At 53.0% G+C, this 14,140-nt stretch overlaps 1 protein-coding gene across 3 annotated transcripts in view; it reads right to left on the reverse strand.

Moving 5' to 3' along the window:
• TRABD2B (TraB domain containing 2B) overlaps positions 1–14,140 on the reverse strand; it is a 216,777-nt gene that overhangs the window by 9,318 nt on the left and 193,319 nt on the right. For all 3 annotated transcript variants that reach the window (XM_036892948.2, XM_057500187.1, XM_036892944.2), the window contains one exon: positions 2,515–2,605. In XM_036892948.2, coding sequence (XP_036748843.2) covers positions 2,515–2,605 — 91 coding nt within the window. The remainder of the gene's footprint in view (positions 1–2,514; positions 2,606–14,140) is intronic.

A 14,140-nucleotide genomic window follows, 5' to 3' on the forward strand; every position in this document is an offset into this window, starting at 1 on the left:
CTGTGCCTTAGTCTCCTGCTCAGTAAAATGGGAATATTTCAGCCTGTACCTTATTGGGGCATCATGAAGATTATGTTCACACTGGGAAAGCACTTAGAACAGTGCCTGGCAAATAGTAAGCAGCTGAAACATCTTGGTAATTAGCATTACTAATTAAATATTATTAAATATTAATACAGTTGCTTGTGTCATTTGTCCAACCACCCATTGATGCGTTCGACACTTATTTACTGAACACCTCTTCAGGGAGGCGGGACAATGTTAAGCAGGTTAGAGCTTGAGCTGCAGGTAAATAGCCGTGGGGTCACATCTTGGCTCCACAACTTACAGGGTGTGTGACACCATCGTCTCAAGCAGCAATTAGCTGTAAAACGGAGTAGTAATAGTATTTGCTTCATAGAGCTGTCATGAGGATGAATGAGATGAGGTTTAACAGTGCCTGGCATAAGCCAGGCCTCCCTTTAATGCTGGTTGTTGTAGGCGCAGAAGCAGTGATGAGGAGTGGGTGGAGTTCACATTCCACACAGAGGTGTGCACAGACCTTGCTCAGCCTGAGGACATCCTCTGCTAACTCTCCCCTTCATTCTTTCCTCTCTGTGTCCCAAACAGAATTCCTTTGGAGGACATCTGATCCAGGGGAAGGTTGAGCACAATTTCAGGAACTATAAACATAAGGGAGCAACCGAGGCAGCCAACAGCCTGTCCTCCCTGTCTACTCCTGCCTGCACGATGCCGTGAGCGCTTCTCTTTCCTTGAAGGAGAGAAGGCCATCAGCTCAGCTTCTCTGCCCCCAGACCCCGCGGCAACCCCAGATTCCCAGGTCCCGAAGATGCCGCAGCTGCTGGGGAGATAATTCAAAACAGGCAGACAAAAAGATGGCTCCAGGAAGCACCTGTGACTGATGATGGCTTTTATTGTTGGGGACCTCCCTGGCATCCTGCCCGTCACCCCACCCGCAGGAGTTCGGCCTGCACACGGAGACTCAGGCAAGAGCTCTCAGAGCAGGGCCAGGTGGTGGTGGGGGCCGTGGGGTGACCCTCCTCAGGCGCCTGGGCTCTGAGATGAATAGGAGCTGAGGCATCCCACTGGTCTCCCTGCCCCCACCACCCCCAACCCCAACCCAGCAGAAACAAGGAGTTTCAAGGCAAAGTCCTTGGGGCTGTGAGGAGGAGCTTGAGGAATGCGCTGTCCCCAAGGCTACCTTGGGTCCCTCGACCCTTAAACACAGGCCTGATCTGGCCCAGGACAGACTGATTTGTACTACACTCAAATGTTCCGGAAAACTCAGAAGATGAGAATAGGAAGGAATCCAGCTTGAGGGAGTTTAGAGGTTCCTGTGGAAGTCTTGTGGAGACAGGGGCTAGCACTGGTCCAGAGCTAGGAGACCAGAGTCCCAGTGCTCTGGGTGACCTCAGGCCTCATCTCTGCAGAGTGAGGAGCAAGGCCTCATCATTTCTGGGGACCCCCAGTCCCCAGAGTGGGAACAGGGAGTGGTGCAGAGCTCAGGGAGACCCTAGAGACAGCATGCCATTTATAAGAGCTGTGTGTCCTTTTGTAAATGACTCACCTCTCTGGGCTTCAAGTGCCTCAATTTTAGGATGGAGATACTTTTCTATCTCACATGGTTGTGAGGACTTAATGAATCAGAAATGCTTAGAGCTTGGTGCAGTGAACAGTCATTAAATATTGGTTATGATTATGCAAGCAAGCTCTTTCAGACTCTGGCTCTTGTAACGTCAGCGAGGGGTCTGAAATTGCACTGTGGTTGCCCAGTGGGCTGGTAAGGAAGGCTCCTGCCTAACAGTTGGAACTTGGGCTGCATGGAATCCCTGAATTTAATGATCCTGTCATTGGCCCCCAGAGACGCCCAGCTTGCCCTGATACCTCTGCCATGCTGGCCTGGCCCTGTGCACCACGGTTAGCCCCAGCTGGCCCCTGCCCTCGGGCAGCTGTCAGTCTCAGGTAGGGTCAGGACACCCCAACAGGAAGAGAGGATGGCCACTCTGGATATTTGAGTGGAGTGGGTGTGCTCAGGCAGGAAAAGAGATGTGGTCAGCAGTAGGCAGCGATGAGGTGTGGGTGGGGCAGGGACGCGGGGGTGAGGCCAGGCCACTCCTCGTCCTAATCACAGTCACATCTTGATTAAGGGCCTGGGCATTACCCACACCCTCTAGGCAGTTCTTCCACTCTCTCCCCCCAGTCGCCAGTCTCTAAACACTGAACATCTCTCAAAGCCTGACGTTCCTCGCATTCTCACTGCCACTGCCTTGGCCGCCTTATCTCCTTCCAGAATTGGGCACCAGCCTCCACCCCAGTGTTCCTACCTCCAGCACCACCCTCTCCACTCTTCTAGGCCCCCTCCCGCCTCTCCCCAGAGGCTTCTTCACAGCTCTCCCTGCGGGCCTGGCAGGGAGGCAGGGTGCAGCCTGGCCATGCAGCACATGGTCAGGCATGGCCTGGGGACCTGTGGCCAAAGGCCAGCCTGTCCTGCACTCAGGAAGCCTTGCTACTTACCTATGGATGGTCTGCCCGGCGGGTGTGTGCTCCACCTCCAGCCCTGCCTGCCGAAGGACATCGATGACTGTGTTGTTGCCCAGAAAGTGACCTGGAACACAAAAGAAAAAGTGGGCTCAATCACACGTCAGGTCACCAGCAACTGGGGGGAGCCTCAGGCCAGTGACCTACACCAAAGTTGAGGCTCCACGCTCCCTGAAAGGTAATGTGGTGTAGCCAGAAGATATCTGGTGTCACCCAACCTGGGTCCAAATCCTGGCTCTGCTGCTCACTGGTTGTACCTCTCTGTGCCCCAGTTTGCCCATCTGTAAAGTGGGAGTGATTGTATGAGCAACCTCCAGGGTGTGTGAGGGCTATGGAATCAGTGGCTGGCCTGTAGTCAAGGCTCAGGAGTGTCTCATATTGCATCTCTGTGCCTCACACCATCAGGCAGACCCCAGCACCAGACAGTCCAGGCAGGACAGCCTCCAGTAATTATCCAAGGACCAACTCTGAGAAAACCTCCTCCCCAAAGCCTTCAAACCCTCAGCAGGTCTATGGCTCTTCACCACTGGCATTCGAGGTTCCCGCCATTAGGACAGGGACAGGGGTCTGTGTTTTCATGTCTGTCTCCTGACCTTACCAGGCCCCACAGAGCAGAGACTGTGTGGCCACAGCCAGGCCCTGGGGCAGCCCTGATGGGTAAGATTCTGGGGAAGAACAGAGCAATGGAACCCCGCTGGGGGCAGGGTCTGGCAGAGAGTGGCAGTGGCATAGAGGAGGTACAACCAGAGCTGAAGCCTGCACAAGTAGTCTCGCTGTGTATGTGCGGGAGGGAGCTTGTCTCCATCTCACCCGTATTCACCAGTCATTCATTCAACAAACGTTTGTCACGCAATTGCTCTTGTGGCCAGGCCTGTGCTATATGCTGAGAATATAGAAATAATAGTTTGGGTCACGGCCTTAGATGAGACTAGGAATCGCCCTCCTTCGGCGGGATGAGGTCTGAGGACGCGGTGAAGGCTCTCCCAGGCTCCAGTTAGGAAGACCCCTCAGGAGGCCCAGGGTCTGTGGGGGCAGCACTCTGGCAAGCCCCTTCTTTCCCCGGGCCTCAGTCTCCTAAGTGGGCAGAGGGGTGGTAGCGCCTTGTGCCCTCCCAGCCATGGGTCTGCCCTGGACCCTCTCCCTCAGGCAGCACACTCCCCTCCAGCTCACCACCCATCCCAGAACCAGCGGGGAGATCCTCTGTTACTCTAATTGCCTGTGACAGGTGGTGACAGGTGGGAAGCCAGGTGGGAAGCTGGGAGGGCAGCATGTTGACAGCCCCAGGGAGGTCTGAGGAGAATGGCAAGTGGACAAGCTGTTGGGGATGGAGAGGCTACCGACACACAGTCAGGCTGGGACTGCACAGTGCTGGAGCAGAGGGATGAACCCTGCAGCCCTCTGCCGGCCAGCCCTGCACTCCAATGGGCTGGTTTTATGACTCCCAGTAAGTTTCCCTGGCCCAACAAACTCTCTCTAGCTGGCCTGCACAGTCCCTGAAATCCCATCTCTGCATTACTGCTAAACATCACTGGTGTGGGTTCTAGCCCAGGACATGCCATACTCATTCTGACACCTTAGACACACCCATTTATGTTCCAGTACTCTCAGGGTCTCTGTGTATAAGGAAGGGATTGAGCTGTGTGATATCCTTGTGCCCCCCTAGCTCTCAGACTCTTTGGGGAGGCTTTTGTTTGACCCCAAGGCCCCTTCTCTGTCCCTTCCTCCCTTTCTCCACCTATTCATTTCATTTATCTGACAAACACCAAGTGAGTGCATGTCCCGTGCTGGACGATTGTGAACAGGTAGGGGCTTGTGCCAGGCACTCACCATCTTGAGAATCAAGGTCTTTTGATCCTGGCCAAGCACTATGAAGACAGAAGCACACGAGGTTGTGAGGGCACACAAAAAGCTTCTATTCCAACCTGGAGTCAGGGCAGACTTCCTAGAGGAGGCATTGCTCATTGAGGATGTGATGAATCAGGTGAGAATGAGAGTGGGGCAGAACTGAGGGGGAGGGTGTTCCTGGTAGGGGAACAGCATGTGCAAAGACTAGGAGGTAAGGGCAGCTCATTTGGGAAGCCAGCTACAGAAGACCCATGAACAACACAGGAATGAACAGGCCCTCGCAGGGTGCTGGCCTTGACCCAGTGCTGTTGAGGTCAAGCTGCTGCCAAGGCTGTGTCTCCTGCAGGTGATCCTGAGCAAGTGGCTTCCTTGCCCCAAAGCCCAATTTTCCTGTGTGTCAAACGGACATGTATCCCTTTGGCAGACTCCTTGTAGCTGTAAAGTCCTAAGGAGGCAGGAGGAATGAATGTCTTTTGGAAAAGCCCACTGTGCACTCTCAAGTGATGGGCTAAGCTGGTTTCTGGCCGGGGCCACAGAGTCATCCCCACTCCTGCCTGTCCCTGGAGTGTGATCAGGCAGGAAGGGGACTGGGTGTGGCTGCCACCAGTGCACAACCTGCCAGCAGCTCTTGGAATCCATTCCTGGCAGCAAAGGCCATCCCTTCCTTGACTCCATGGAGGCCCATTTAAAGGGGAGGGCCTCCAGGTCCAGCAGTGGTCTGCCCAGAGGAAACAGAGCCACCAGGGAAACAGGCTGCTGCAGGCTGCACAGGAGCAATAGTGAATACTGCCCGACGGCCATGTGGCCATCCAAAAGGTGCAATCCTGGAGCCAACAGAGGGGAGGGGGCATTTGGAGGGGCCCAGGCATTACAAGATGCTGGCCAGATCTTGAGCTCCGCTGGCAATGTTTCAGTGTCTGGTTGGCGCCCCAAACATTCCTCAACTTCAGTGGTTCCAGGCCCTTACTGTGCAGCATAAGACCCTAAACAGAAGACTTTAGATACTTTGAGAAATCAGAAACAATCAGCAATGATTTTTTTCAAATTCCCATTCCGTCCTTCTCTAAGCCACACACATGTTTACCTCCTTCCCTCCAGCTCCAGGACAGGGTGCCGCACCCCTGCCAGAGGTGCCCTCCCCTGCAGTCTGCGCCCCAGGCCGGTAGGACGCAGCCAGTCACTGGGAATCCCGCGTGCCCATGCCTCTGCCCTGCCCTCCTTAGGGTTTTGGTTTCTCAGGTCCGTGCAGCACGTCTGTCCCAGTTCTCTTCATCTTCCTCTGCAGTTTCCTGTCTGGTCTCTTGGTGGGCTCCTTTCTTCTGTCTGATAAATGTGGGGGCCCCTTGGAACTCTGTCCACAGCCTTCTTCTCACTCATAATCTGTGGACGAGTCCCCCACCCATATGGTTTCGGCAACCATGCAATGATGACACTCTGGTGCTGCCGTCCTAGCGCAGACCCATCTGTCCACTGGCCTCTGGGACATCTCCACCTCCAGTCTTCCAGAGCTTGTAAAATCCAACCCACCCTCCCCTCCTCTGGGAAGTGTCTCAACTGAGCACCCACATCCAAGTCAGGTGGACCCTGTTTTGACTCTTCCTTCTCCCTCCTTGTCCTCGTCCAATCAGCCACCAGAGTCCCCTTGATTTTACCTCATGGCTACCCCAGGTCCCCATCACCTTCTGCCCGAGACACTGTCTTCCGTGTTCCCTCCACTCTTCTCACTGCTGGAATGATCTTCCCATGCCCGAGTGGCCTCTGTCAGAAAGTGTTCCCAACAAGCCACTTGAGGGGAGACTGTGGGCTTTTCAAGGGTAGGGGCCATGCCTGATTCATCTTTGTCCCCAGGGCTAAGCCTGGCACATGGTGGTGGCTTCATGATTGTTTGTTGAATGAATGAATGACAAAAGTTGTTACTCCATATCCTTTCCATGATCTCATCCTATCCCCAGGAGACCTGAGCTCATGCATCCCCTCCCCTTCTAGCCCTGGCCTGGCCCCTTGGTGATGCTTCTGCAGACTCCACCAATCCCAGGAGCTTGGCCATTGCCCCAGCCCCCGAGTCAGGGCCCAGAGCATGTTGTCCCCAGGGGCTGGCAGACAGAGCTTAGGCTGGCCTCCAAGGTCACAAATCCTGAAAAAGGCACTACACCCACTCTGGAACCTGCAGGGAAGGTGTGGAAAGTTTCCAAAGGGGCTCCATGGGGCTGGGGCTCAGCCTGCATGGCTTGCCCAGGCTCCCGGGGTCTCCTGGCCACTGCTCAGCAGCTCCTTCCAGCACTGACAGCCGCTCTCTGGCCAGCTCTCTGCAGGAAGGCATGCTGCATTTCATCTGCAGCGGCCGTGAGGAAGAGAAGAGGAGGAAGGAGAAGAAAAACAGGGAGGGGTGGGGCACACCGAGCCAAAGAGTCAGGGAGAGGAGACACAGATCGAGGCGGAGAGCGGCGAGGCACTCACAGAGGGGTGGGGGGGAAGAGAGCTCCTGGACGCCAGGAAACTGCAGACGGGGGAAAGGAGGGGAGAGGGGCTGGGAGACAGGCTATAAGAGACACACAGTAGGGAGAGAAGGACACGGAAAAGACACTGAGACAGAGAGAGAGAGAGAGAGGCAAGGTCAGGGCAAAGAGATTCAAAGAGACAGAGGGAAGGTAGAAAGGGAGGAAGAAGACAGAGGAGAAAGAGAACCCAGAAAAGAAAAAAAGGGCCATGTGGAGGAGAGACAAAGCCTCTGAGGACATCAGAGGAGGCTTCCTGGAGGAGGGACCCACGTAGCCAGGATGGGCAGGATTCCAGGGAAGGACAGCGAAGGGGAGGAGCGAGGGCCCAGAGGGGGATTCTAGTCTTACAAATGGGGGGGCTGGTTTGGTGGTTGTCTCCCCTGACCCCACAAGCCATGGTACCACTTAAAGCACATCCATGCACAGTTGGCCCTTGTACAACACGGGCTGTGGCACTGACCCCATGCAGTCAAAAATCTGCATGTAACTTTTGACTTCCCAAAAACTTAACTATTAATAGCCAACTGCTGACTGGAAGCCTTATTGATAACATACACAATGGATTAACACATATTTTGTATGTTTTGTGTATTTTACACTGTATTCTTACAGTAAGGGAAGCTAGAGAAAAAAATTGTTTTTCCAAATTGTTGTAAATCTCCAAAAAAGCTTTCCAACATATTTATTGAAATAAATCCACATGTTAAGTAGACCCGTGCATGCAGTTCAAATCCGTGTTGTTCAAGGATCACCATACTCACAGGCAAGGTATCCTGCTCTGAGCAGGCCCAGCCCCATGACATGCTGGTGCACAGAAAAAAGCTCCCAGGGCACAAGACTCCATGAACAGAGATTTGCTGGATTTAGCCCCTACCCGTCAGCTGGGCAGAGCCCCATGGTCCCCATTTACCTTCTGACATGGAAGGGCAGGGTAGGACAGAGTGAAGAATCCTGCCCTGCTGTTAGGACAAGAAAACTTGGCTCAACAGCCAGCTGTGTGACCTCAGGCATGTTTCCTCCCTCTCTGTGCTCTACTATGCCAGTTGACTGTGTTTCCACGTCAGTTGCCCCTCCTGGGTCCTCCCACCTCTCAGAGTCCATCATTTGATGACCTGCATACAAACTTGAGTCTACTCAGTAAGTCTCTGGGGTGTAAGGTACTTCTCAAATATGATTTCATTTCCAAGGTACCCCCAGATTACAGATGAGGAAACTGAAGCTCAGGAGGGGGCTCGGACCTGCCCAAGGTCACACAGCTAACGAAAGGCGAGCCTTGGACTTGCATTCTGAGGTGCCCGGGCCCACCGCACGTTCCCATACACCCCCTCTGAAGTATTGGCAGCTGCGAGGGGGCCTGAGTTCACATTTGGGGGCAAGGAATTGTCAGAAACATGTGTCCATTCCAGGGTTCACCAGATCGGAGAGAAGTGCGAGAGCGCTCAGCAAGAAGAACATGACAATTTACCGTGACTTCAAGACAGTGTTGGGGGGCCGGGTGAGGGGGAGGAGGGGAGAACCAGATGTTCCCACAAAGGCTCCAAAGTAACATGGGCTCCCCTCGGCCAGCACACATGTTTTCTCTCCAGCGAGTCTGCTGGGTTTCCAGTTTTCTCCTGGAAGAGGGATCCCAAGCCCATATTTATGTTCCGTCTGAAATTAATGCAAGGGAAACTTTCAAATGCTAATCTAGCTGCCAGGATCAACCGGGTGGATATCAGGCAACAGTAGTGTTTGTTTTCCCGAGGAAGTGTGACAGGAGGGCTGGACGGATGGACCAGGGGATGGGCAATTGGGGTACCATGGGGTTCCTAATCTCCCAAGGAGGGTCTGTCAGGGAAAATGACAGAGCTGTGTCCTCTCCTCTGTTTTGCTGGCCAGCCAGCACAGGGCTGGGGCCTTTACAGTTCAGCAAAACTGAGATGACACCTCCCCTAACCCCAGTCTGTGCCAGGAGCTGAGGTCCATGATCCCCACCCTAGAGGACATCACAGTGTGGAGGGGAGACGGGCATGCAAACTATGACCAAGCAGGGTAGCCTGAACAGTGCAGTGATGGAGGGATGGCAGGGGCCATGGGGCTGAAGAGTGAGGGGTATGATCCAGACTAGGGGTCAGAGAGCAGCAACTGCAGGTGAGCAGGAGGAAGAGAGGAGGGAGGGCCTTCTTGGCCTAGGGCATAGCATATGCATGAGCAGAGAAAGGAAAAAGGGTGAGGGGTGTGCAGGCCCCCAATAGTGGTTCTGGGTATTGGGACAAAAAGGGAAAGGGCTGAAAGAATAAAATATGGGCAATGGCGAGGGTTGGGATAGGAGGGACAAGCTGTGGAATTCTGAATTGCAGAGGCACAAGACTAGGGGGCAGGTTTCAGCTGGGCCCAGGGAACACTCCTGGGCAACTGTCCAGCTCTGTGAGGGAGTGAGCACCCCATCCATGTAGGTGTGTGTGTAGGTAGCTGGTGAATGAGTGCTTGTTCGGCCTGAGCAGAGGGGATTCAGACATCCACAGGGGACCTGGACATGTCTGGGTGGAACCCAATTCTTCCCCTTTACTGTCTGCTCCTCCCTGGAGGCTGTTAGAATATAGGACATCAGAAAATGAAAAAGCCCGAGACTTTAGCTGGTCGGCTCAGCTCTGCTGTTAATAATGCAAAGGTGGGTACAAATATGAAGGAAAGCAGTCCCACCTACCATTTCTCCAGCACTTAGGTTGTACTGAAACACTGATTATTTTCTCACTTGACCTCACGACAACAGTGCTGAGGCCAGCAGAGCTTGCCCAGTGTCATGCAGGTGGAAGGGGCAGAGCCTGGGTCTGCCCAAGCCCGCATGTGGCTTGGAGTAAGTCTGATGAAAGGGCATTTCATGGAGGCAGTTGCCCAGGCTGGGGTTCCCTGAGCACAAGGCAGGCTCCCTCTAGGGCCTGAGCTGCTTCTGGACCTTTGACACCTGTCTGACAGTTGCTCAGTTTGGGGGTCCCCTTCAAGACCTCCCAAAGTTGTGTACTTCCTCTTAGATTCACCCTCACACCCATCCCCCTCTGGGCTGTCCCTCCAAGCAATGCTCTCAGTTCCTCCAAAATCCCCAGGGTTTGAGTCTTTCATTTCCTTTGGATCAGATCCTCCTTTTATTAATTCTCTGTTTGGAGGTGAGGAAGCCTCCTCCACGTGCCCTGCCCCTGTCTCATCAGTGAGGACATAAGCCCTGGCGGTTGTGACCAGCCTGCATGCTAAGGACCTATAGCCAGCACTACTTACTCCGGGAGACTTTACTGGGACCTCCTACTTATCAGGCATGTGCCAGGTCCTGGGGACCCTGAGATGGGTCCAATGTGGTACCCTTTCCTCCTGGAGTCTGACACTACTCTGGAGCCAGGCAATGACTGTCAGTGATTCAAAGTCAGCATGAGGTGCTGTGGGAGAACCTGAGATGGAGCCTGTGACGGGCTCTGGGAGCTGCAGGGGGCCGTGCTCACCGCAGGGCTCACTGTGGCCATGGTAAACACTCATTACAACATCCAGTGGTTCCTTTCCTAGGATTACAGCACCCGGGATCCCAGGTGAGTACCCTGTAGGCCAGCCACATGGGCAGCTCCTGAGCCTCACTGTCACTTAGACGTGAGACTGGCACTGGGGGTCTCCCTGCATGTCCCAGCTGGGTCCTCAGAGGCCATAGGCCACTTGTGCCCCCTCCCGCAGACAGCCTTGCCCTCTCCTGGGTAGGAGTCCTGTCCTTGGAGGACTGGGGGCTCTGAGGGGCCAGGAGCTGAAATAATAATGGCAACACAAGAGCTCCCACTTATCGGGTGTCCAGCACTGCCCCAGGCACTGGGCTATCCAAGTGCCAGTCTGCTGATCCTCAGGCCTGCTACAGAGGGGAAATCTGTGGGTTGAGAGAAGTGAAGTACCCAGTCTGCCCTGGCTACTTTCTGTAGGGAAAAGTGCTGGGCAAGTAATTTGGACAGTCTGAAGCCTATGCTCTTAACCTAGGACGCCATCTTCTCTTCTTGCCTTCCCTGCACTGCCCAGCAAGAATGCTGAGCCCGTAGCTGATGTGCCATAAATCCTGCTCAATGACAAAAATCCAGTCTGGGGTATGGGTCCTCCATTCTTCTCAACATTCCCCTGTTCCAGAGGGTAGGGCTGGCTGTCCAGAGCCAGGGACAAGTTAGCAGATGGGATGTTTCTTTGGCTGGCTGGCTGCTCTGGGTTGAAACAGGAAGGGTGACTTTGGCCAAGGATCGCAGCCCAGAGCAGGCGTGCCAGCTGCCAGATGTGCACATGGTGGGGCGGCAGGGCCCTTTGAAGTGCTGTCAGAAATGCTAAAACACTTCCTGATGTTGAGGCCGCCTGCTCCAGTGTGTGGAATGTGGCAGGCCTTGGGGGTGTGCCTGGAGAGGAGAGAGGCTGGGCGTGTGCTGCCTACTTGCTGGGATCCTCCTATCTAAAGTCAAAAAGGCCATACAAGGACCATGATGGTCCTTCTGTGCTCAACCCTGAGCTCTGAGGGGCTTCTGTTCCCCAGGCCCACAAGTGGACAGCCAATGCAAGAAGTGGATATGGGTCTTGTCCTGAGAACTACAGGGATGATGAGCAGAACTGGAAAGCGTCTGGACCTGCATCAGAGAAATCTCAACTGGTTTTCACCTCCTCCAGGAAGCCTTCTCTGACTTACCGTCCCTTCTAGACTGGGAGATGACAAATGTGCTCAGCATGAACAGACCTATGATAGGAAATCCTACAGGAATGTGAGAGCCCAGGAAGGAGGTCATAGAAGGCCCAGGAAGGAGAGAAGGGTGTTCTTAGCAGAACAGAGAGTCCAAGCAACAGTTGGATGGTTTTCTGGGAGACTAGCCATCAGGAAGAATGGCCCAGTCAGCACTGACTATCATGTCACTCTAGTTTAAAGATTTTCTCACTTCCCATCTGCGTCTCGATTTACCCATCTGCCAAATGGAATAATAAATAACATGCTATCTCCCTCTAAGAGGGAGGATGTGACTGTTATACAAGCTGATGGATTGGGTGTTCTTCCAGCAGGATGGTGCCCATGCTCCAGGAAGCAATTGCTGCTGTTACTAATAAAAAGCTGTTACTGGTATTTGGTATGTAGGATTTCTATCTCTCCCTTCTCTCAAGCCTGGGTCTTCACCACTAATCGGTTTCTGTGTTCCAGAACTACAGACGTGTTTCTGATTATGGATCTGCAGCACTTCAGCTGGGGTAAGAAAGAGGCTGGCACAGGCCTGGAGGCTGGATGGGCTGGATGTGCGGGCACTTGGGGTAGCAGCTACAGCACCTGTCTCTGCTGCTCTCCTGCCTTTCATCTCTTCTGATCCTGTTTTCTCCTGGACTTCTGCCTCCTGCAGGGGCAGGGGCAGCAGCCGTATGTGGAGGGATTTCCAGGTCCAGACTAGCTCCATAGTCCTCCTGAAGAATCCAAGAGGGCTGAAGGAGACTATGCTGGAATGTTAGATGGTTTGATGATGGAATGCCGGGATATTAGAATCACCCAATCTTAGAACGATAGGATGTTTGGGTCAAAGGACATTGAAATGTCAGAAGCTAGAATTGTATTCAGATTATAGCATGCTAGGGTTACAGAATGTATGATAACCACTGGCTCTCTCAGAACTCAAAATGAATGGGCCCCAGAGGTTACCTGGTCTGCCCTTGTGTCTGGTTCGTGTCTCCAATCCAGCTCTGCCAGCCCCTACATTACTCATTCTATTCCAGATTCCAGGATGGCTAAATAAGTAAACATGTCCCAAGAAAACCTCAGTTCCCTGGGACTGAGAAACAAACGTCCCTCCCCCTGCCCTGCACACATACACACATACACACATACACAAGGCCTGGGGTCCCCAGGAGATACCATGTGACTGAATGGAATTAATTCCATCTGGGTGATCTGGTCTAGAATGTCCTTATAGAACACCTAGGTGTTGGCAATTCTGGGAAGCGATGGGCCCCACCCTGGAAGAGTTCACACACAGTGGGATGCTCTTTGAGCGGTGGGTGCTAGATGAAATCAGAAGAAGGCCTGGGGGACAGCATCCACATTTAACCTCGGTTGTTCAGTGCTGCTGTAGAAAATCTTATGAACTATAACTTAGGACCCCTGCAGGTTCATGGCCCTGATTGCCATTCAGCATTGTCTGTGTTCCTAGCAGTCAGAGCAGATATGTTTCAGGCACATATCCTAGTCCCTGTCCACAGCAGACATCACTAACCAATCAGGACCTTTTCTCTGCTAGCCCTGATGTGGTTTTACCAACCTTTATGCCACCACACTCTAGGCAGCCACTGGTAATCAATCATTGATGGCCCTTAAGATGAAATCTATTTAGCGTCCTATCCATGCCAGTTCTTGTGGCCAATCTCTCTTGCATTTGTCAGATGTTTTCCTCTTTTCAAGCCAGGAACCCTTGCATCTTCCTCTTCTTTCCCTGCATATGACTTCCCGTTTACTTCATAGAGTGGAGGTCTGATTAGAAGCCATCAGTTCACCTTTCCACCACCACTACCTGCCTGTTGGCTTCCTCTCTCCTTGGATTAGAGGAAGTGCCCTTCTCCACGCAAGGCCAAACCCTCTACCTGAGCTTTGGCCCTCACCCTTTCTGTGCTCTCAGAACCCTGGGCTAGTAATTTTTTCTCACTCTCCTTCCTGTTGTATTCTTTCCATCACGTTTAAGCATGGTCAGTTCTCTCCAATCTTAAGAAAGGCTGGGTGGGTGGGTGGAGGGAACAATACGGTTACCAAGATTTTATTTTGCCAAGTAATTGTTTTAAAAGCCCCATTTGCCTTATATCACCATCATTTTTTAAAGCAAAAGATGTTTAATTTCAAACATAGTAGAAAGATAATTTCAGAGTATAAGCCTGTAAATTGAATAAATTTACTTAATAAAAAATTATCTACCTTGTACTAATTTTTCTCAGTTATTTGTAGACCAGAGGAAATCCAAGGACCCTTATAATATCTTTGGGGGCCCTTTAGGCTCAGCTTGTCCAACAGCATGAACCTGGAGTTTGGAAATCTGGCTTCCCCTTCCCCTGGGCTGGCATACCCCCCATGGAAGTGGCCTGGCTCATTCCAGAATGTCTAGGTGTGCTGCTGGCCACGGCCACCTCTTGGAGGGTCAGGGCTTCCCTCGGGGCCCCCAGATGTCACCCAAGCCTGCTCAGAGTCATGCAGGCCCACACCCCAACCTCCCCTGAAGCTGCTGAATAACCTCCAGAAGATGTCGAATAGCACCTTGCTA

Source organism: Manis pentadactyla, chromosome 4 (assembly GCF_030020395.1).
Source record: "Manis pentadactyla isolate mManPen7 chromosome 4, mManPen7.hap1, whole genome shotgun sequence".
In the NCBI taxonomy this organism is placed as follows: domain Eukaryota; kingdom Metazoa; phylum Chordata; class Mammalia; order Pholidota; family Manidae; genus Manis; species Manis pentadactyla.